The following is a 22,004-nucleotide window of genomic DNA, read 5'->3' on the forward strand; positions in this document are numbered from 1 at the left end:
TTTAAAAAATTATCCCTCAATATTAAATTTATTAGATATTGGACTTTATAATCTATTTCAATTTACTTTCAATGAAGTTATCTCGGTTTCATAACCTGGATTACAAGTTTTGTATGTTAGCTATGTTAACTCGGGTATTTTTTGTTATTTTTTAAATTAAATATTTTTCTAAACTTCATCTTTCAACATTGAATTGATTGAGAATTATGTTTATTAAAAGATCTTGGCATTTCACTATAGAAATGAATAATGAAATGTCAAGATCTTTTTTCAGTTTGGTGTTCAATTATTTTATTTTTTTAAAAAAAATTATCCTTTAATATTATATTTATTAGGTGTTGGACATCATAATTTATTTTAATTTGACTTCTATAAAGTTATCTTTATCTCATGACCTGAGTCACGAGTTTTGCGAATTAGCCGTGTTGACTTGATATTTTTTAATTAATTTTTTTCTCAACTTCATCATTCAATATTGAGTTTGTTGGGAATTGAACTTCATGATTGTTTTATGATTTGCTTTATATGAGATCATCATGATCCGGAGTGCGAGTTTTATGGGTTAGCCAAGTTGGGTTAGTTTTTTTTTTAAGAAAAAAATTAAATATTTTTATTCAATTTTATTATTCAACATTGGGTTGATTCGAAACTAGACTTTATAATTTTTTTTTCTATGGAATTATCCATGATTCTTGATTCAAGTTTGATAGGTTAGCCCGAGTGAACTCAAATCATTTTTTTTAATCTTTTTATTTTCAAATTGATCCCTCGATATTAGGTTTAATTGAGAATTGAACTTCATAATTTTTGTGTATGATTTTTATGGGGTTATTATGATCTTATGACTTGGATCACGAGTTAGGTTGGTTAACTCGAGTAATTATTTTTGTTTGTTTTTTTAGATAAATTTTTTTAATTTTATCATTTAATATTATATTTATTGAGAATTAAACTTCATAATTTATTTTAATTTGTGTTCCATGGAGTTATCTTGAACTCATAACTTATGTTATGAGTTTGATCAGTTGACTTATATGTTTTTTGTTTTAATTTCATTACTCAATACTGAGTTGATTGAGAGTTAAACTTTATAATTTATTTTGATTTGCTTTATATTAGGTCATTTTAACCCCATGATCTGGGTTTGATATATTAACCCAGATTGACTCAGGTTATTTTATTAGTTTAATTTTGTTTTTAATTTCATCATTCATTATGAATTAAATTTTATAATTTTATTTATTTATTTTTTAGAAAATTATAGAGTTTTATAATCTAAATAACAAATTTAATAATTTAAATTTATTCATGTTAATCTAATATGCTGTTCAATATTTATAAAAAATAGTTTAATATTTTATAATCAAACTATTATCGGTTGTCCGAAATTTTTTACATTATTTAATATTTTTATGCTAAAAAACAAAAGTGTAATCTAGTTATTATTTTAATTACATTCACACCCTACGGCATTTTCTTTCCGTTGGCATTTCTATTTGTGACTTGCCAGCCAGGCATCGTCACTGTATTGATTCCTTCAAACTCCAACTCACTGCAACTTCCTGATCCAAACAAGAACCGAAGAGAGGAAGAAACGGAGAAGACAATGATCTTAGCCGGAATAGAAGACGAAGACAAATGGCTAGCAGAAGGAATTGCCGGCATTCAACACAACGCCTTTTACATGCATCGCGCTCTGGTAATCAATTAAGCTTTGCAATCTCACTTAATTTCCAATCCGAAACCCTAATTCTGCTCTCAATTTCCAAATCTCAGGACTCGAACAATCTCCGAGACGCTCTCAAATGCTCAGCTCTAATGCTATCAGAGCTTCGAACTTCTAAACTCTCTCCTCACAAATACTTCGATCTCTGCACGTTTCTAACCCTAATCTCTGGACTTAATTTCTCTAATTCTTCGAAATGATTTGAATTAAAAATTTTATTTATTTATTTATTGTTAGATATGAGAGCGTTTGATGAATTGAGGAAACTAGAGATGTTTTTCAAAGATGAGAGTAGACATGGCGTTTCGATTGTTGATTTATACGAACTTGTGCAACATGCTGGAAATATATTGCCTAGACTGTAAGTTGCATATGTAATTTGTGCTGCTGCTTTTCTTTTCCTTTTTCCTGTTTGGTTGAAGTTGGCATTGTTGAAATTTTTAACAGGTATCTACTGTGTACAGTAGGATCGGTGTATATCAAATCGAAGGAGGCTCCGGCTAAGGATGTGCTCAAGGATCTTGTAGAGATGTGTCGCGGTGTTCAACATCCGATTCGCGGATTGTTTTTGAGGAGTTATCTTGCTCAAGTTAGTAGAGATAAGTTACTGGACCTTGGGTCTAAGTATGAAGGGTAAGAGATGTTAGTTTTAGGAATTTAGTGGTAAAGCTTTGTTAGTTTCTTATTGTCATTGACATTAAAGTATTTGAGGAATGAGTGCATTGATAATTTCACATGATGATATTTAATTTGCTTTCAATTTGAATTTAGTGTTGTTTTTCTCTCTCCAGAGCTGAGGACACAGTAATGGATGCTGTAGAATTTGTGCTGCAAAATTTCACTGAGATGAATAAGCTTTGGGTCCGGATGCAGCATCAGGTTTGATGTATATCTGCTAACACCTGTTTTCCCATTTTTTTGTTTTTATATTTTTGAAATGCATAGCACCACAGTACTTGCATGCCATACTGGGTAAAATGGATCATGAGAGCATGATTTTTGGCCATGCAGGTGTTTTGGTGTTTGTGATCATTCATACTCTTTGGTGATCCTGAGTTGAGGCCTTCAATTGGGCTTTCTGGTCTGCAGGGGCCTGTTTGGGTTAAAGAGAAGCTGGAAAAGGAAAGAAGCGAGCTTCGTGATCTTGTAAGCATTTAGTCTTTATCTGTCACTGAACAAGCACTCTCCTTGAAACGAACTTATAAGCAATACACGCATCTCATTTTTTTTCCCCTCAGGTAGGGAAGAACCTCCATGTTCTTAGTCAGATAGAGGGCGTGGATCTTGAGATTTACAGAAACACCGTTCTTCCCAGAGTTTTAGAGCAGGTCTGATCCTGTCAGTTTCCATTTGTTGCTTCTTTTTCCATTAGTTTGAAATCTATAACATCTGTATCTGATGATATGTTGATTTTTCATGTAAATATGCTGTTACAGGTTGTCAACTGTAAAGATGAGCTTGCACAGTATTATTTAATGGACTGCATAATTCAAGTCTTTCCAGATGAGTACCACTTGCAGACCCTTGAGACATTGTTGGGGGCCTGCCCCCAGCTTCAGGTAGATTTTTTTCCAGTTCAAGGACTGTTTTGTTCACATAGATGACTAAACATTTCTGATCTTTGGCTGTGGCCATGGTACTTGTAGTTGCCTCAACTATTATATAAAGTACAAGCAAAATAAATTCCTTATAATGGACATTTTTAAAGTCTGGATAGCATTAGCTTTATTATTTAGTTATTCCCGAATTCAATACACTCCCACCTGAAAACCTCAACCACGGCTGGGGGCCCACATTGGTATCTATTTATTTAGTTTTAAGGATTATTAAGTTAATAACTCTATTTTTTTAAGAATACAGACGTTGTATTTGCCTTCTTGTTCCTCTTTTAGTTAAGACCTACACATTGACATATTTTCTCTGTGCGACATTGTCTGGTTCCAGCCAACAGTTGACGTTAAGACAGTGCTATCACGGTTAATGGAAAGATTATCCAATTATGCTGCTTCAAGTGCGGACGTGAGTTATCTTTATGACTCTGACCCTTGTAAGTCATGCTATTGCATTTTTATTAATGATGCCTTATCTTCCAGGTTTTACCCGAGTTCCTGCAAGTGGAGGCATTTGCTAAATTGAGCAGTGCTATTGGAAAGGTAAATTTCTCCCAAGTAAAAGTAGAAGATCAGTGTTTTGCTGGTGTTTGATACGATGCATGAGAGTGCTTTGAGAAATAGACTCATGGGTTGGTTTTCCCAAAATAGTTGCTATTCTGTCTGCTTCCATATATTTTTATCTTTAAGAGGTGTTTTGTTTACAGTGGAAGAGCATTCTGTTTCATGCAAGTTGGCTTGTAGGCTAGCCAGAAGGCTTACATCTTATAAAGGTGTTAGACTAAAAACCAACACTAACTTAACATAGTGACAGAAGTGAGTGAATTTCATGACACCCCCTGAAGTTAACTGAAACACTTAAGTCTTTTCATATTTCGCTTTTAATTATGTGTTTATTTTTTATTAGTCTATAATCTTAATCCTTCATAAGTTGATCGGCAACCATTCCATGGCAGGTAATTGAAGCACATGTTGACATGCCTATTGTTGGAGCCGTTGCTTTGTATGTCTCTCTCCTCACATTTACACTCCATGTTCATCCTGAACGGCTTGATTATGTGAATCAAGTACTGGTACGCTTTCTTTTAATGAACGTGAATAATACTCTCATCTGAGCATCTAAGTTTTTCCCTGTTCTGCATGGTTTTTAACATGATATTGGCTGGTCAAATTGCCATACAACATTCAGGGCACCTTCTTTGGTCTTCTGTATCAATTAGATCACGAAGATGTTATTCCACAGAACAATTTTTTATATATTTTTAAATTATTTACAGGGGGCATGTGTTAAGAAGCTCTCTGGAAAGCCAAAACTTGAAGATATCAGAGCAAAAAAACAAATTGTTGCACTTCTGAGTGCTCCATTAGAAAAGTACAACGATATTGTCACTGCCTTGACACTGTCTAATTACCCTCATGTCATGGACTGCCTTGATTATGAAACAAACAAAGTCATGGCTATGGTTATTATTCAGAGCGCTATGAAAAATAACACTTGCATTTCCACAGCTGACAAGGTAAAGTATCCCTACATATTCAAATCTCATACATTATCCTTTGCAAATATGGTAATCTTTGCTGTTATTCTCTTTTTAGGTTGAGGTGTTGTTTGAACTAATAAAAGGGCTAATAAAGGATTTGGATGAGACTGCTACAGATGAGGTGCATGTTGAATGTTTTTTCAGTATGAATTTCACGTTATAAAGTTATGAACGATTAATATTTTATGGATAGCCTGCTTTCTAACACTCCCTTGATCTGCGATATAAATAGCTCGATGAGGAGGATTTCAAGGAAGAACAAAATTCTGTTGCTTGCCTCGTACATATGCTTTATAATGATGATTCAGAGGAAATGTTGAAGGTAAGTTGTTGGTTTAGAGGTATCCTGCAGGCTTATTATGATGTTAACTTTACTTTAATAGATTAATAAATTGTTATACAACCACCTATATTATCACTAAAATGAGGAAGTTAGATGAGCTTCTCTTGGACAAATGTCTTATAGTTATACAGTCTTATTAAAATTGAGAATCCAATTGACTGTGAGATTTAAATGTTTGGAGCCTTGAGGTTACAATGTTTAGGTCCTGTACTATCATAATCATACAATTTATCTTATTTAATTTTCTCAATAAAAAAAGTCTCTTTTCATTCAGATTATCTGTGCTGTGAGGAAGCATATAATGGCTGGAGGATCGCAACGATTACCTTTTACTGTCCCTCCTCTCATATTTTCTGCACTCAGGGTATGTTTCTTCTCATATCTCTGCAAGCTTGCCAGATTGTATGCCTGATTTTGATTTAAATGATTCAATTTAGCACAGAATGTGTGACATTGCATATTGCAATCTTTTGAATCAACCCTGCTATGGTTAAGAAGCACTTGGCTATTCACATAGGACAAGCTTTTTGTAGGGAGAAAAATTGGTCTTAAGGATTCTAGATTTCTGAGACTTAAAGAGTAGTGTTCGGTTTAACTTTGTGATCTCTGATCTCATAGCACCACTACTTACTCTCTTGAACTGAATTTTTCTTTGGAATTCTGTGTGGTTCCTAGTTGGTGAGAAAGTTGCAAGATCAGGATGGAAATGTAGTGGGAGAAGAAGAGCCTGCAACGCCTAAGAAAGTTTTTCAGCTCCTGAACGAGGTAAATCTATATAAGCAATCTTTTATTGCTGTTGAGAGGTCCCATGGTTAATGTCTTTAAATGTTTGACTCCTAATTGCCCTATATAAATTGTTCTTTCACCAGTTGAGTTTTGCTACCTTTTACGGAGAATTTCCTTTCCAAAAGTGTACTCATATTCCATCTCTTTTTTCTCTTGCATTCTTATCAACCTATTGCTGCCTTGCTGGTCATGTGTTCCTTGTTCATATTCCTTTCTTTGATACAACTCATCTTCTTGATGCTTACAGTATGTTATCTGTTTTTATCAGACAATTGAGGCTCTTTCATCTGTTTCCTCACCTGAGCTGGCATTAAGGTTATACTTGCAATGTGCTGAGGTATACCGTGGCTAAACTTGGTACCGCAGAAAATTGACCTGGAAATGATTAAAGGAATAATTTTTTGTTCAATACAAAAAAAGAAAGAGAGAAAGAAAGAAAAAGAAAAGAAAAGAAAAGAAAAGAAAAGAACAGCTGTCAAATTCATGCACATGTTCTCTCCAAAAAAGCATGTTTTTTTTTACCGCCGCACAGAGAAAATATTTTGTTGCGAATGAACAGGATATTGAGGAATTGTCCATACATAAAATCATAATTCTTGATACGGGCCTTTTCCACATAAAAAGGGAATCTTTTGTTACAATAGAAGCAGAAATGATGTAGATTATTCAAGAATCGAAGTCGATTTGCTTTATAAAAAGAAGATATCAATGAACTTCTATGAAATGGTTTCACGGGATTCAGCACCCATACACTGGCATTTTAAACGAGGGGAAAAGGGCTTTTCTTTAATTTTTTCTGGTCTAAAAGGCTATAATGTCATCTTACTATATCACCTTTGCTTTTATCATATCTTATAAGGGAAATCTTTTCTGCTCACTCTTGCGTGCAAACTTATGCTTAATTATACATTTTTGACCTCTATTTTGTTGTTCTATGATAATAATCAGGCTGCCAATGACTGTGATCTTGAGCCAGTTGCTTATGAGTTTTTTACACAGGCATTCATATTATATGAGGAAGAAGTTGCGGTAACTCGTGAACCATTTCTTTTTGCCAGAGCCACTCAGACAGAGTGACTCTCTGTGCATGTTCTTGAAATAAAGATTGTTGTGGGTCACATTTACTCAATTTAATTTTTTTTTATATTTACATCCATATATTGCTTTCAGGACTCCAAGGCTCAGGTGACTGCATTACATCTAATAATTGGGGCTCTCCAGAGGATGAATGTATTTGGTGTTGAGAACAGGGATACTCTGACACACAAGGCCACGGGAGTAATAGTTCTTATGTATTCTGTTATTACAGTGTCATGTCCTTGCAGTTTTTTTCCGAAACCTTTACTGTCTCCTCATTTCTCTATCTTCTTCCCTTTGTCAGCATTCTGCAAAGCTTTTGAAGAAACCTGATCAGTGCAGAGCAGTCTACGCATGCTCACATCTATTTTGGGTTGATGATCAGGATGGCATCAAGGATGGGGAAAGGTGCTGTACCTTTTTGCTTAAAACCATTGTATTCTACTTGAATAACTGTACAGTTCTATCCATGAACCAATCACTCCTCTGCAAGAACTTGTCCTCGTGATAGGTGTTCCTACTTTTGAACCTGCATTATTGCTATTATTCAATGTTGTCTCCTGGCCAATAGACTTGTATTTCATTTTGTGACAAGTTTTAGCTACTTATATATGTGAAGAACACTTGAGCGGATGACTCCAGATGCCTTCTCTAATTTCAGGGTCCTGCTTTGCCTCAAGCGTGCCTTGAGGATTGCAAATGCAGCTCAGCAGATTGCCAATGCAACAAGGGGTTGCAGTGGACCGGTCACACTGTTCGTTGAGATATTAAACAAGTGAGTAGCTTGGATCTGTAATTTTAATCTTATTATTCATATGTCACATATCATCTGGCATTGTATGATAATTACGGGGGCACATGCTTCAGGTACCTGTACTTTTTTGAGAAAGGAAACCCGCAGATTACTAGTGCTGCAATACAAGGACTGATCGAATTAATTACTAATGAAATGCAAAGTGACTCCACCACGCCAGATCCAGCATCAGATGCCTTCTTTGCCAGCACAATTCGGTACATTCAGTTCCAGAAACAAAAGGGTGGTGTTATGGGTGAGAAATTTGGGCCTATCAAGGTGTAAGTAAGATGCCTGAAAGATTGGAATCGAGTCAAACTGATTTGTTTGGGTTTCAACAGCAGGTATCGTCCTGGAGTGGTGGTTTGTAAAATTTTCTAATCCAGCATTTGATTTTGTTTTCTTCTTGAACTTTTTTCCCCGAAGTTCAGTAATTATAATTTGTGCATTATTCTCGGTGGGAATGTTTCAAATAATTATTGGTCAAAGCATTGTGGTGGTATACAAGGTCCTGTCTTTCTCAGGGTTCGAATTATCTGTACATCTATCATTCATGCACTATTTATTTGATTATGCATTGAAAGGTCAAGGGAGGATAAAAAGTATTTTCTATTGTGACTCTTAAATAGTGCCTGTTCTTTTTATATCAGATGCCACAAGTACATATCATCCAAAATAGTTTATAGGGTCCCTGCCTTCTGAGAGACATTCAACTTGCACTTTGAAGTTTTTTTCTCAAGTCATTATACGAATGGCTACTACTATTCATTGTTATAAAACCACCACCCTTGGGCTAGTGAACCCAAGGTGTTCTTTCATGATTTTTTTTGGAAAAAAAAGTTTGACACATCGTTTCAGATTTTTTTTTTCAGTTTGCAGGATCAATTAAAGTTTGATTATAAAACCCAGGTCGTCGTGGATCGGTAACTTCCAGGTAGGGCTACTCTTATCCTTGTAAAAGAATGCCGCTTTATATTCTTTTATTACACTGGAGTAAAATGTTCATCCTATTCCTTGGATGACATGTTAGCCCGCTAACATATATGATTTTTTAAAATATATGTCAAAATAATACCTTTTTTTAAAAAAAAAAAACTTTCAAAAACACCAAATGAAGCCTTCAAAGGAATGAACTTAATGAAATAATAACACTAACCAGCATTGTGCTATAATGACACTAGCGACACAACGAGGCATAATCATTACCATGGTCAATTATCATGACCGGTCCAGTGCTGAAGATGGCCATTTCCAGAAAAAAAAAAATTAAAAAAAATACAGAACAACTCATACCACCATTTAGGTTAACACGAAATCCAAAAAAGAGAATTACATTAGTTGAAACCGGATGCAAAATAACCATCACTGTCGTTACAATCTGCTGCGGATAAGATACGAAGTGGGCCAGAAATTCTGCAAGCCTCGGATAGGAGGCCAGCCCGCGCCAGGAGACAGTACTTCCACAGTAGGACCAGCCCATCAAAGTTAAAACGAGAGTCAAGTTTAGATACGACAAGCCAAACAAAAAAAAAAAAATGAGCGTGTTTGACGAGGAATGCAGTTCAATTCCAGACCGTGAGACTGAGGAAAACAAGAAACAATCAATCTGGTGTTTTCATGGACTTCCCTAGAATGTCAGTCAAGACTATACAATACACCCTGCTTCCTTGCTGGGGGAAAGGAATAGAGAAAGGTGTGACACTGCAGTGAGTGGCAGGCAAGGCCATCTTCTATTTCTGTCAAACCTAATCATGCCTTCGTCAATTACAATATGGAGCAAGCCTTCTGCCCCCTTTTCTTCTTCTTTTGCTTTGGAGGCTGGAGCACCACCTTGATGGCTGCGTCAAAAACCGCCTTCACATTCTGAAATTACAACAGAAATCCTATCAATGGCAATGGGCATAGACAAAGTGCACATAGAGAGCAAAATGAAGAGGATGTGTGTACCTGCTGTGTTTTTGAACTGCATTCGATGTAGAAAGGAGCTCCAATAAGTTTTTTCAATTCCTCTCCCTTCAGCAAAAGCAAAGCCACGATGACAAATTAATGATAGGAACTTACACGAAGAAATTTTTGGTGTGTGGAGTGTTGGGGGAAAAGGCAGATGCTTGAGGATGGTCATTTTTTACCTGGGCAGTATTAATCGGCACTGCACCAGGATGGTCAACAAAGAACTGCTTATCTTCCCGGAGATCTACAAATGGAAAATGAACATAATTATAAAAAAAAATATGTTGGCTTTGAGAAACATTATTTTGAGACAAATTTTAGTCAATTAGAAATGGGGAGTGTTCCTCATTTTCAAAAATTGCGTACAGCATAATCAAGCACCAGTATAAAAAAATTAGGTCTTCGTGAAATTTTTCATGACAGATGCAAAGAAAGAACAGCTAATAACCCTAGTTGGCAAACTCAACTAATACCAAGTCATTTTCCATCTTAAATAAAAGATATGACATTTAAATGGATGCCAATAGACAGAAGAGAACGGAGCATTAAAACCTAAAATACATTGAGCTCCCGAAACAGTTGCTACAAGCAACATGCTAAAATTATTACAGCCAAACACTCTCAAAAGGCATTAAATAAGAAATCTCCCACAAGCACACACCAATCTGTGCAACAACAGGTAATACTGATCAGGAGCAACATGTCAAAATTTATTACACATACCAATATGAAAGCAGCAGTGTGAAAAGGAAAAGAAGTGATGTGTTGTGCAGTTATTAAAGCTACGATATGCCTGGCATAATTGATCAAGGGTAAGGGACAGTGATTAGTTCATTTATTTGACGCAGTAGTCCTATAACAGTAGCTTGGGAAAACAAATTTAGATATACCCCATCATGATTAAGAGGTGGTGATAGAGAAAGTCTTACCAAGTTTTGTTCCAACAAGAATAATTGGAACCCCGGGAGCATAATGCCTCAGTTCTGGAATCCACTGAAATGGAAAGCCAGTAAAGAGTTTATCAGCACAAAGAAATATAGAGATGTAATATCACAGGAATTTAATCAAAAGAGATATCCACGAACAAACCTTTTTGGCAACATTTTCATAGCTGGCCTTGCTAATTAAAGAGAACGCAAGAATAAAGACATCTGCCCCTCGATAACTCAAAGGTCTTAATCTATTGTAGTCCTCCTGACCTGTTCAATGAATTTCTTTAAACTAAACACAAGAAAGCACTCCAGCTCATAAAATGCATAACAAGATTGCGTAAAGACGAATTACCAGCTGTATCCCATAATCCTAAGTTGACAGTGTTTCCATCCACAACCACATTTGCACTGAAGTTGTCAAAAACAGTCGGTACATAGTCCTGTTATAGTAAAAAACTACATAATATCACATTAACAGCCAGAAAAGTATCCCCACGACTCTTTACCAGAAAGCACAAATCACACTGCACAGCATGCTCCATATAATTCCTAAAAATTCACTGATGACGCCAATGTACATTGAAATATGCCCAAATATTCTTCAAAATGCAGCAACGAATAATTCCCAAGCTAGAAAACCAAAACTAATAATTCGAGATTCCAGAGTCAAATGATTACACGCACAATCATTGCATTTATCATGACATGTATACAACAGGAACCCTAAATTTTCCAGTTCAAATCTAATTTCTACCCTAAATGATAAACAAAAAAAAAGAACACTAAAAAAATGCAAAAAAAAACAAAGAATATTCAGTAAAGTTGCTTGCTATTTAAATTATTTTCACAAATTAAAACAAGATAATTACAGACAATGCTTGAAATTAAATTCTAACGTCAAGCAAGATAAAACGATCTCCACAAAAACACAATGTGCAAAATTACGAAAGAGGACAGGGAGAGAGAGGGAGAGAGAGAGAGAGAGAGAGAGTACCGTAGGGAAAGTATTGCTGGTGTAGGAAATAAGCATACAAGTTTTGCCAACAGCACCGTCGCCGACAGTCACGCACTTAATGAACCTGGACGCGCTCATTTCAACCGTCCGATCTCTTCACTTACCACTACTTCTTCTTCTTCTTCAATGCCTCTGATTCCTCCTTTGCCTCTCTTTTCTCCGATCAGAACTTGAAGTCGATAACAGTGACCTTGACTCGTGATTGTTCGTTACAAGTTCAAGAATTGAAATGATCGGACGCTAAGACTCGAGACGGAACCCTCATTTGAAGAGTGTGGAAAGAAACGGGGACAAGGTAACCCTGATTTTTCAATGCGAGAACAGTGTGAGAAAAAAGAGGAAGCGAGCGGGGGAGAGAGAGGGGGAGGAGGAGAGGGAACAATATTTTGCGGTAGAGGCGTTTGTTTGGGATTGGCTGACCTAGACAACCATTTGCCAGCTAAGGTGTGTCTGTCTAACCACTCCTGATAGTCCCCCCACCCCCCCCGCAACGTTTTCTGATTTATTTATGTATTTGCCTTTTTTCTTCTTCTTACGGCCATTTATTTAAGAGTTACAGGAAACATTTTTGTGTGTGGAAATTGATTTTTTTTATTTTTTTATCTTATTTAGTGCGGTATTGCTTGAGAATAAAAGTACGTTTATAAGTAATTTTTGATAAAAATAAATTAAAATAATTTTAAGTTAAAAATATATATGGTAAAAATAGTTGAAATCAATATTTTTAATAAGATACGCAGTATAAGTTAAAAGTTAGAACTGACTTTTAACTTTTATTTAAATCAAAATATGATTTTAATTTTTAAATAATCTTTTTATTTAAGTAAGAATTTATTTTTAATAAAAAAATATTTATAACTCTTCAGCAAGTTAATGCCAGTGTAGTGGAATTCTTTCTTTCTTTCTTTTGGGTATTTGAATTCTGGATTTAAATTGAATTTGTATACCTGTGATGGACATTTCATTAATGGTGTAGATGGATTGGACAGAGCTGCGTCTGGAGGTGGACAGAGCTGTGAAGGCAGTAAATAGACGTAATTGTTGCATTCAAGGTGCTGATAATGGTAGATCGATCTCTCGGAGAAAACTACAAATTTAGTTCTATCTTTTATAAAAAGAAATGATTGATTGATTGATTGCCACAGAAGTTCGGAAGATTTGATGTCAGATTTGACTTGGCCAATCTTTAGGTTATGAGTTATGATTTTTGAATTGTTTCTTAAAAAATAATTTTTGAAACCTTTTGTTCTGGGCACTATCCGTAAATGTTGTTGAAATCATGATTTTAAAAAAATTAAATTTTTTTTATTTAAAATTAATTTTTTTTATAGTTTTGGGTTGTTTTAATATATATCAAAATAATTTTTAAAAAATAAATATTATTTTAATATATTTTTAAATAAAATACATTTTAACTGTAACGACTGTCGTATCCTCGAAAATGAATATAATGCGATGCCAGTAAAAGTCATCCCTGTACTTCTGTTTTTGTTCTCACTGCATTCGTCCAATATTTATTAGCTTTCATCGATTTCAAGATTTTTATCCTCTTTATTTTTGTTTTTAAAAATATTTTTTTAAAAAATTTAATTTATTTTTATTTTAATATATTTCTGAATGAAAAACAATAATAACCGCATTTTTAATATGTTATAAAATTAAAGAATCCATGTTTTTCATAATTTTTTTTGTTAAATTTATAAAAATATGTTAAATTATCCTTAGGGAATTCACAATGGCCGATCATGTGGAGTATTTCTTTTCATTATTGCCTTCATAAGTCAGGGGTCAAATGGACTATGCTTCTGCTATTTCTTGTTTCCGGATTTTCAACCAAGTAATATAAGGAAAAACACAGACAAAAAAAAGAGGAAATATAAAGCATGTAATGTGGCATGGAAAGTCCGTCAACGTGTCTGGCATTTTTCCTCCATAAAATGGATGTAGTGAAGGAATCTAAAATACGTGGCCAGGTCTAATCCAGCCCAGATAGTCTTATCTTTATGATCAATTAATAATCAGAGGTAGTGGCTGGAAGCAAAATAATGAACCGCCGGCCAAATTGTTGTATTTCCCCTCTCGACACGAGATGTTGTTGGGATTTTAGAGGTCATGGCATCATGTCAAGAATGTTTGGTAATCTCAGCTCTGATTTATATTTGAAAGAGAGAAATCCAGCTCCACTAATTGCTTAATTAAGTATATAATTAATCCATAATCTGCAAAAGCAGATGGGGAGATCAGCCTGTCAGCAAGATTAAAGAGCTTGTTAGTTTGTGGCCTACCGAGCACCAATCCCTCCAACAACTTCCTCGGCTGATATCCACTTGGTTCTAGCTTCTTGATTTATGTCCTTGAGAGGAATAAGAACTTGAGCCTGACAAAAGTTTTGAATGATTGGAGCTAGAATATGAGAAAGTATATGAGTAGGCCCGAGTCTAGACAAAATTTATCCTTCAAAAACCGAACTGGGTTAACCTAGCTTAAATTCTTGACTGCTCTTAGCCTAAGCTGTTAGGATCAGATTGATTTTTGCTCGGAAGCTTAACACAATATGTTAACGTGGTTTGTCTACTTGTCTAGCAACCAATATTATTAGGTACAGAGAAAGCTACGATTACACAACAATGAAGGAGGAGAAAACTCAACTCAACTCATTTCCTATCTCTCTCAACTCATCTTGCCACTATAAGCTGCTGCAGAGGCAGCTCTCTCTCTCCCTCTCTTTTCATTCTTCTCAATTGGCTCTACTTTGCTCACAAACATCCCCGTTTCTAGCCTCAATTCCAACACCAATAGCAAACAACTAGCCATGATTTCTTCCAAAAAATAAGCACAAAATCATCCCCTAATTTTGCAGCCATGAAATCTTCCAGCATATTTCAAGCCCATTTTTTTAGCCATACAAATATGGTTGTCATTTGTGTCCACATTCTCAACATAAGCTTCTATGCAAGGGAGTTCGAAAATGTAGATGGAAACCGGTGGCAAATGAAGCTTAAGCAAGTGTCAACTGGTTCCAAGAAAAAAAAATGATTGCAATAACAAGACTAATTTCTTCAGATTCAAGTGTCAAATTCTCTTATACATTCAGTAAGGTCAAGAAGAAACTTTCAGCTTGATAGATTCAGTTATAGATAGAAAAATATATGTTTCTAATCCATTTGTTTTTGGTCTAGAATCCTTATTGATAGGAAAATGACTTTTCTTGCTGTAAACTGACTAGTTGTTTATAAACACCAGAAGGTTTTCCAATAAGCTGGTTATGGCTTCCGATTTCGACCACCCTCCCATGTTGAATCACTGCAATGCTATCAGCGTCGCGAACAGTTGACAACCTGTGTGCTACCAGAACTGTTGTTCTGCCTTCCATGAGTTTATCTAAAGCCTCTTGGACCAACTTTTCAGATGCTGTATCCAAGGCACTTGTAGCTTCATCCAAAAGAAGAATAGAAGGGTCTTTAAGTATAGCTCTAGCAATTGCTATTCTCTGTTTCTGCCCCCCTGATAACTGCAGTCCTCTATCACCCACATGAGTATGGTATCCTTCATGCATTCTGCTGATGAATCCATGAGCATTGGCCGCTTTGGCTGCCTTCATCACTTCAATTTCTGAAGCATTTTTATTCCCATACTTGATGTTTTCGTAAATTGTTGTCGAAAACAATGCTGGCTCCTGTTGAACCAGTCCTATTTTCCGCCTTAATGATTTCAGGTTCAAGGTCTTAACATCATATCCATCAATAAGAACTGTTCCGGAAATGGGGTCGTAGAACCTCAGTATCAAGGCAATTACAGTACTTTTCCCTGATCCACTTTGGCCCACCACAGCAAGGCTTTTGCCAGCTGAAACTTTGAGATTTAAATCCTCGAAAATAATTGTATCAGGCCTTGCAGGATACTTGAAACTCACATGTCTGAGCTCTACGTCCCCTTTGATATCAGTTATCACCTTTGACGTGGGATCATCAGGGTCCATGGCTGTTTTCCTATGGAGAATACTGAAAACCGATTCTAGTGCTTGTGAACCCTTCATAATGTCTGGTGTGAGCGCTACCGTTTCTGCTATAGCATATGAAGTCATTACCAAAACCATGAAGGACTTCATGACATGATCGAAATCGGATTCGTTGTGTGAGATTACTACTGATGCATACCAAATACCAAGTGCATATGCACAAAAACAGAAAAACTGGGATGCACCATATCCAATGCCTGATATATGTCCCTGTAAAAGTACTTGTTTGTTTGGTTTGTTTAGTTCAGATGCAAACTGATGAGCAATTCGTTCTTCAGCACCAAATGAAGCTACGGTACGAATATTCGCAATTGCTTCACGTGCCACGGCATTTGCTCTAGTGTAAGAACGATAGTCTCCCCCAAATCCCTTGAGAAATAATTGCTGCAGATTTCACAAGTAGGGAAACATAAGTTGGAAAATGAGGATGATACTATAGTACGAAACATAAAACAGAACAAACCAATCTGAAAATTGTTATCACGGAGGCTTTAAGGACTTGCCTCAGTTATGGCAGCGCCAATAAGTAGAGGGAAGCAAGCAATGATAACAGCTGACACCCTCCAACTTAATGAAAAGCCGATAACAAATGCTGTTACAGTGAGTGATACATTCTGCACCATTGTTGAGAGACGGTCAGCAAGAGTACTTCGAACTAAGGTCGCATCGGCAGCTAAAGTTGATGTCAGTGAGCCAGTACTATTCTCATCTAAATCAAACCAGCCAATCTCATTGCAAAGGATAGCTGCATTTGAAACAAAAGAGAGTTTCAGATCTACAAAGCTACACAATCAAGGATTGAAAGTTGCCTTGATTTACAACTCGCCAATTCTGTTGATTGTGGACAGCATTCATTGCCTGGATTGTTCATCATACAAATGTTGAATTTTGCAGATGCTTGACATTGCATGACATTAAATAATTAAGTGGATAAGAAAAGAACCTGAGAACATTGATAGGCGAACACGAGTTATCAGACGCTCCCCCATTAGTGTATAAAAGTAGTGTTGAAGTATATAAATAGGAACAGTAACAACAGCCGCTCCAACAAAAATAAGAGCTACGAGATGAACCTCTTTTTTCATTTGAGAATTATCAGGAGAATAAAATGCAGTCAGCATATGTGTAATTCCAAGGGCAAACAGAGGTGCTTCCATGCCAGCCATCATTGCGCCAACTGACCCAAGCACTGCATAAGGCCATTCCGGTGCATTTAGTTTTACTAGTTCCCAAATGGATGGGGTGGGAGAAAAGTTAGCCGGGGACAAGTTTTCATCATTTGACTTCAGCTCTCTTGTTGTAACTTCCTGATTTTGACTGCTTGTAAGTTCTCGAAAGCTAGATTTTCCAGCTGTTCCAGAATGTATCGAGCTTGCATCTGTAACATGTTCTGATACTTGCAGACTCGCCATGCTTGCATATTCTCCTCCCTTGGATATCAATTCCAAGTGACTCCCACTTTCAACAACTAGGCCATTTTTCAAAACAATGATTGTATCAACATCTCGAATTGTAGATAACCGGTGTGCGACGACAATTGTAGTCCGATTTGCCATAATTTTCTCCAGGGCTTGTTGCACAATGAGTTCAGATTCTGCATCAAGAGCACTGGTGGCCTCATCTAAAAGTAATATCTTTGGATTCCTCAGCACTGCTCTTGCTATAGCCAGTCTTTGTTTTTGACCACCAGAAAGCTGTGTTCCTCCCTCTCCAACCTAAATCAAGAAACAATCAAACATATCTTGAGCAATGGATCAATGGATCTTTCCTCTTCCTTTTGCTTACCATGTCTTAAAAATTTCTTAACTTCATTATATATGAGATGTCTTTTCTTAAAGTAAAAGGACAGAGTTAATTTAAGGAGATGAAATGATGGACTTGGAGTCCTTCATTGCTATCGGTTTGCTATGTTTAGACATATGTTGTTATTTATATGACAAGAAATATTGGACAGGACGCACCTGGGTGTGATAACCATCAGGTAACTGTAGAACAAAAGAATGTACATTGGCAGCTTTAGCAGCTTCATAAATCTGATCCATGCTTGCATCTTCTTTACCAAACAGAATATTGCCAGCTATGGTTGTAGCAAACAATGCTGGTTCTTGACTGACCAATCCCATTTGTTCTCTTAACCATTTCAATTCGAGAGTTTTAAGATCATGCCCGTCCAGCAGAATTTTACCTAGAAAATGTGCGCATTATAAGATATGCATGTGTGCACTTACAGTTTCTATATAATTGACTCGCAGAAGTCATCTAATGAATTTACTATCTTAAATAGCCTTTGCTAAGCTAACATTAGGTACCTGAAGTAGGTTCATAGAAACGTTGAACCATGGATATAACAGTGCTTTTCCCTGAACCACTTGGACCTACAACTGCAAAGTTCTTCCCAGCGCTTATTGAGAAGCTCAAATTTTCGAAGACCATGTTGCTCCGTGAGGGATAAGAAAAACAGACCTCGCAGAATTCGATCTGCCCAGATACTTTTGGCATCACAATTCCATCTACTAAATTTTTAGAAGGGCTGGAATCTGTTTCAATCATGCTCATAATACTGGCGGCAGCAGCACGGCCTTTGGAAATAGCAGCAATATTTGGAGCAGCTTGGCCAAGAGCACTATAAAGACAAAGGGCCTGTGATTTATCAGGAAAAAGAAATGGATAGCCAGTAACAAAACCGCAGAATTAACAGCTATATCATTCAGAATGTGACTTACAATCCACTAAATATGACATTGAGTATCACTGTGAAAGCTTTTGCACCATTTGTGTCCCCACGCCTAACTAGTATGCTGGAATACCAGAGAAGCATTGACCAAGCACAAAATAGGAGTCCATATGTAGATCCAATACCAACTCCTTTTGCAACCCCACTTTTCTTCCCCAATTTAAGAGCTTTCTTAAGGGACTTGGAGTACTCTTCTAGTGCTTTCTCCTCTCCTACGAATGAGTATACTGTACGTATCTGCGAAATAGCCTGTCCATCAAAGAAGGGACTTGTATAAGCTCTTCCCCAACCTTCTAAGTTTCAGCATATGCAGTTAATTAAATTTGGAAGCAGCAACAAGAATTTTTTTTTTTTTAATCAATGAGGCAGGTTATTACCTCATCTGCAACCTTGCCAGCTTCAGCATAAGCGGCCTCACCCTTTTCTGACAAGGTAGACATAATTATAGTATAGGCTCCCCCGGCAACGGCCATCAACGGAACCACAGCCAAGGTGAGGAGCGTAAGTTGCCAAACTGACTTAAACCCAAAAACGAATCCAATGAAAAACTGAGAAAGATAACGAACTGCATGGCCTGTCTGCATCAAGGTAGATGAGATGTGTTTGAGGTAAGTACTCGAGTCAAAATAAAGATTCTGAGACAAGGCAGTAAATTTCCGATTACCTTGTCACCTATTGCATCTTGCACTAGTATGGCATCACTTGATATATGAAATAAAATGTTGGAATCTCTAGCTTCTATGTCGAAAAAGTTCATGTCCTTTCTTAAAACAGACTGAAGATACTTTAGACGCAAACGTGCTGTCTGCCTCTCACCAGTTTGCATCCAAGATGCAACACCTGAAACATTGATACAAACAAAAACGCTAATGCTCAACTATCAGAAGGAAAGATGAGCAGTTTACAGGAAGACAGATTTGGTTGTCATGTCAAGTTTGAAATAAAAAAAAAAGTACCAATCCATCCAGCTACAAAAACTCCAAGCCCCAAATACACCAGGTCCAAGGAATACTGCAATAAAACAAAAGCATTAGATGTTCCCAGTTAGCATACAAATACTTAAACAAGAATTCACAGGCTACAGAGGCTGGGAAGATCACACCATGTGACCAAACTAATTTTTCGTTTGTACATTTACTGCTTCTAAAACATATTATTGGAACTGCAAGTGGCAACTCTTCTATACGTTGGACAAGAAATTTCCAGATTCCATCAATAGTGTCGGGTCTAAACTCATAGTACTATAATCATCTCGACTGCCACAAAGATTGCCATCACCGATGACTCAAAAGACTGATACTATTAACTAAACAAGTAAATGACAAAAAAAGTACCTTGGACACCTGTGAAGACATTTGATGAGGATCAGAACGTACATGTCCGAGAGAATCAATCAGATGACCAAACAAAACAAAGAACAAAGGAAACACAGCACCATGAGCGCATGAACCGACGAGTCCTAAAAACATCAAGAAATGGTCAAATTTATCAGCAGCAGAAAATAGACCAAAAATTGAAACAGTAGGCTTTTTGCTTGAATTTGATGGCCGCTCCATCTTCGGAAGTGAATTCTGGTCCAAGACCTGATCGGAGGTAAGCTCTAATTCTTCCATTGTAGAATTAAGCTGAAGAAAGAAATGAGAGAATGTGACAGATCAGATCAAACTTGAAATAACGCCAAAGGGCATGCTTGTTTCATAAAGAGCTCGTGGAGGATGAGTAGCTAGCTTCTCTTGCCTATAAATGTAAAGGTTTAAATAGTTAGCAAGCCAACTACTCGGTTCCTGAACTTTCTTTTGCATGTGTAAATAAGGTGACGGTATGATTGTAAACTTGGGGTGCTAAAGGAGTATACGTTAGCTAGCATGCTTCTCAATCATCAAATCATTTTCCTTGCATTTAAGCCAGCAGTCCTCAAAACCGTATTTTTAGTTTTTCTTGACTCATTATAGAGTATGGAGTCTAATGAGAAATTACCTACAGACCTGACCTTCGAAGAGAAATTTGTGAAGACCCCATATGGTCCCAGTGCGGAAATCATTAATGAAGTGAGATGGATGGATATGGTCTTTGAGATGGAAAGATCCCTCTCTAGGGTATAGTAGTTCGTCTACTCTCGCACTCAAGTCACCAGAAATTGGCTCGACAGTACCTTATTGGCCCAAGCTACAATCTGTCCTCGGGTGGAAAGTCGAAAAAGAGAAAAGCGGACAGTTGGGTGTAGCTTTCATCTATAACTGTCAGGAATAAGAGCATGCAAAAGAACGAAACTAAACATTTACAGCTACATGATCGCCATAAAGCTGGAATGCTAGCTGGATGCTAGTGTTAATAAGGCATCAATAAAGGATTCCTGCAGAGGGGACGGACCTTCATTTGGCATTGCATTAAAATGGTAGAAGCTGTTTATAACAGCCGATTTACTGGATGAGCACATTCGATTCAAATAGATCAAGCAGTTAGCTACTGTTTTAGATTGCCTATTTTGACGAGTCTGCTCTTATGCAACTCTTTTAGCCTAATTAATTTCCTGGTGTATGTATGGTATTCCTTTCCACATGAGATACCCATCTGCAGACAGATGTTTCGGATGTGCCTAACTTGACGTTCACCTAAAGAACACCGAAACAACGCCGCCAATCAAACATCTTAAGCAAATTTGCTCTTCAGAAAGTTCCTTCAGCCATCGACAGAATTGCCATTTTCAGCGCATCAAATTATAATGTGAAATTCAATAACAATACAAAAGTGCTGTCCTATAATGCACGATCAAATAACATATGGCATCAACACTACCATCAATGGCAGCTATATTTTGTCAATCATGTAAGAATATATGTCCTTCAGTGTATCCAGAGTCCATCATGCGCGCACATTATTGGTTAGATATCCGATAAGTAAAAACACGGTCTAACCCGTATTTTCAAAATATTAATTTGTTTTACACTAAAAATTTATTTTTTTATATTTTTGAATCGTTTTAATGTTCTGATCTCAAAAATAATTTTTTTTAAAAAAAATATATTATTTTGATGTATTTCTAAACGAAAAGCACTTTGAACCGCAACCGCAACCATAATCCCAAACATGCCTAAGCAAAATTGATTTGAAACTATCCTGCATAAGAAGAGTCCCATTTTCTTTCCTTGGATATGATGTCAAATTTGACCATTTGATGTTACTATTTATGATGAAGTTGTGGAAAAACTTTGCAGAAAAAAAACTCTTCCCGGCAAGTTTTAGGCCTATGTTGTCCTGCAAAATAAGTTTCTCATCGAACAAGACATACTTTGATTTTTTAAGTAAATATTTGAGTTTGTTTCATCAAGTGACAAATATATAGAAAATTAAAAGGATTAAATATGTGTCTAATTACGTGCACATAAGATATTTGTCTGCTCTCTTTCTTGTTAAGTGTGCTTTTTGTATAGTGAAGAAATGTTAAGTGTAGTATTGTTCAGATCAATCATCTTCTTTTT

General features: G+C 36.4%; 3 protein-coding genes across 6 annotated transcripts; 1 reads left to right on the top strand and 2 right to left on the bottom strand.

Annotated features, from left to right (window-relative positions):
• Nucleotides 1-1,476: 1,476 nt before the first annotated feature.
• On the top strand, nt 1,477-8,411 carry LOC7496914 (vacuolar protein sorting-associated protein 35B). 3 transcript variants are annotated; one of them, XM_024594359.2, is made up of 22 exons: nt 1,478-1,699; nt 1,777-1,873; nt 1,964-2,087; nt 2,174-2,359; nt 2,518-2,605; nt 2,816-2,872; nt 2,965-3,054; nt 3,163-3,285; nt 3,671-3,745; nt 3,820-3,879; nt 4,293-4,409; nt 4,614-4,853; nt 4,933-4,998; nt 5,110-5,199; nt 5,495-5,584; nt 5,896-5,985; nt 6,275-6,343; nt 6,955-7,035; nt 7,177-7,284; nt 7,388-7,491; nt 7,745-7,858; nt 7,951-8,411. In XM_024594359.2, the coding sequence occupies exons 1-22, from the start codon at nt 1,607-1,609 to the stop codon at nt 8,159-8,161; spliced, it is 2,373 nt and encodes a 790-aa protein (XP_024450127.2). In that variant the 5' UTR covers nt 1,478-1,606; the 3' UTR covers nt 8,162-8,411. The 3 variants fall into 3 exon arrangements, 2 of the variants coding, with proteins under 2 accessions (XP_024450127.2, XP_024450128.1); XR_002980073.2 differs by lacking the exon at nt 7,951-8,411 and having other exon boundaries at nt 1,477-1,699; nt 7,177-7,298; XM_024594360.2 differs by lacking the exon at nt 1,478-1,699 and having other exon boundaries at nt 1,777-2,087; nt 2,191-2,359.
• Nucleotides 8,412-9,180: 769 nt separating this feature from the next.
• Nucleotides 9,181-12,265, bottom strand: LOC7490633 (rac-like GTP-binding protein ARAC5). Its single transcript, XM_002301924.4, has 7 exons — nt 11,753-12,265; nt 11,111-11,198; nt 10,916-11,025; nt 10,756-10,819; nt 10,006-10,070; nt 9,824-9,889; nt 9,181-9,739 (listed from the first exon to the last, which is right to left on the bottom strand). The coding sequence occupies exons 1-7, from the start codon at nt 11,849-11,851 to the stop codon at nt 9,641-9,643; spliced, it is 591 nt and encodes a 196-aa protein (XP_002301960.1). The 5' UTR covers nt 11,852-12,265; the 3' UTR covers nt 9,181-9,640.
• A 2,541-nt stretch (nt 12,266-14,806) lies between these two features.
• On the bottom strand, nt 14,807-20,327 carry LOC7496915 (ABC transporter B family member 13). 2 transcript variants are annotated; one of them, XM_024594356.2, is made up of 10 exons: nt 19,860-20,327; nt 19,482-19,536; nt 19,190-19,365; nt 18,903-19,103; nt 18,515-18,774; nt 18,101-18,414; nt 17,753-17,976; nt 16,735-17,506; nt 16,295-16,536; nt 14,807-16,175 (listed from the first exon to the last, which is right to left on the bottom strand). In XM_024594356.2, exons 1-10 carry the CDS (start codon nt 20,136-20,138, stop codon nt 14,958-14,960), a joined length of 3,741 nt encoding a protein of 1,246 aa, XP_024450124.1. In that variant the 5' UTR covers nt 20,139-20,327; the 3' UTR covers nt 14,807-14,957. The 2 variants fall into 2 exon arrangements, with proteins under 2 accessions (XP_024450124.1, XP_024450125.1); XM_024594357.2 differs by lacking the exons at nt 19,482-19,536; nt 19,860-20,327 and having other exon boundaries at nt 18,903-19,099; nt 19,190-19,335.
• Between the last annotated feature and the right edge of the window lie 1,677 nt (nt 20,328-22,004).

The sequence above is a fragment of the Populus trichocarpa genome, chromosome 2 (genome assembly GCF_000002775.5).
Source record: "Populus trichocarpa isolate Nisqually-1 chromosome 2, P.trichocarpa_v4.1, whole genome shotgun sequence".
Classification (NCBI taxonomy): Eukaryota; Viridiplantae; Streptophyta; class Magnoliopsida; order Malpighiales; family Salicaceae; genus Populus; species Populus trichocarpa.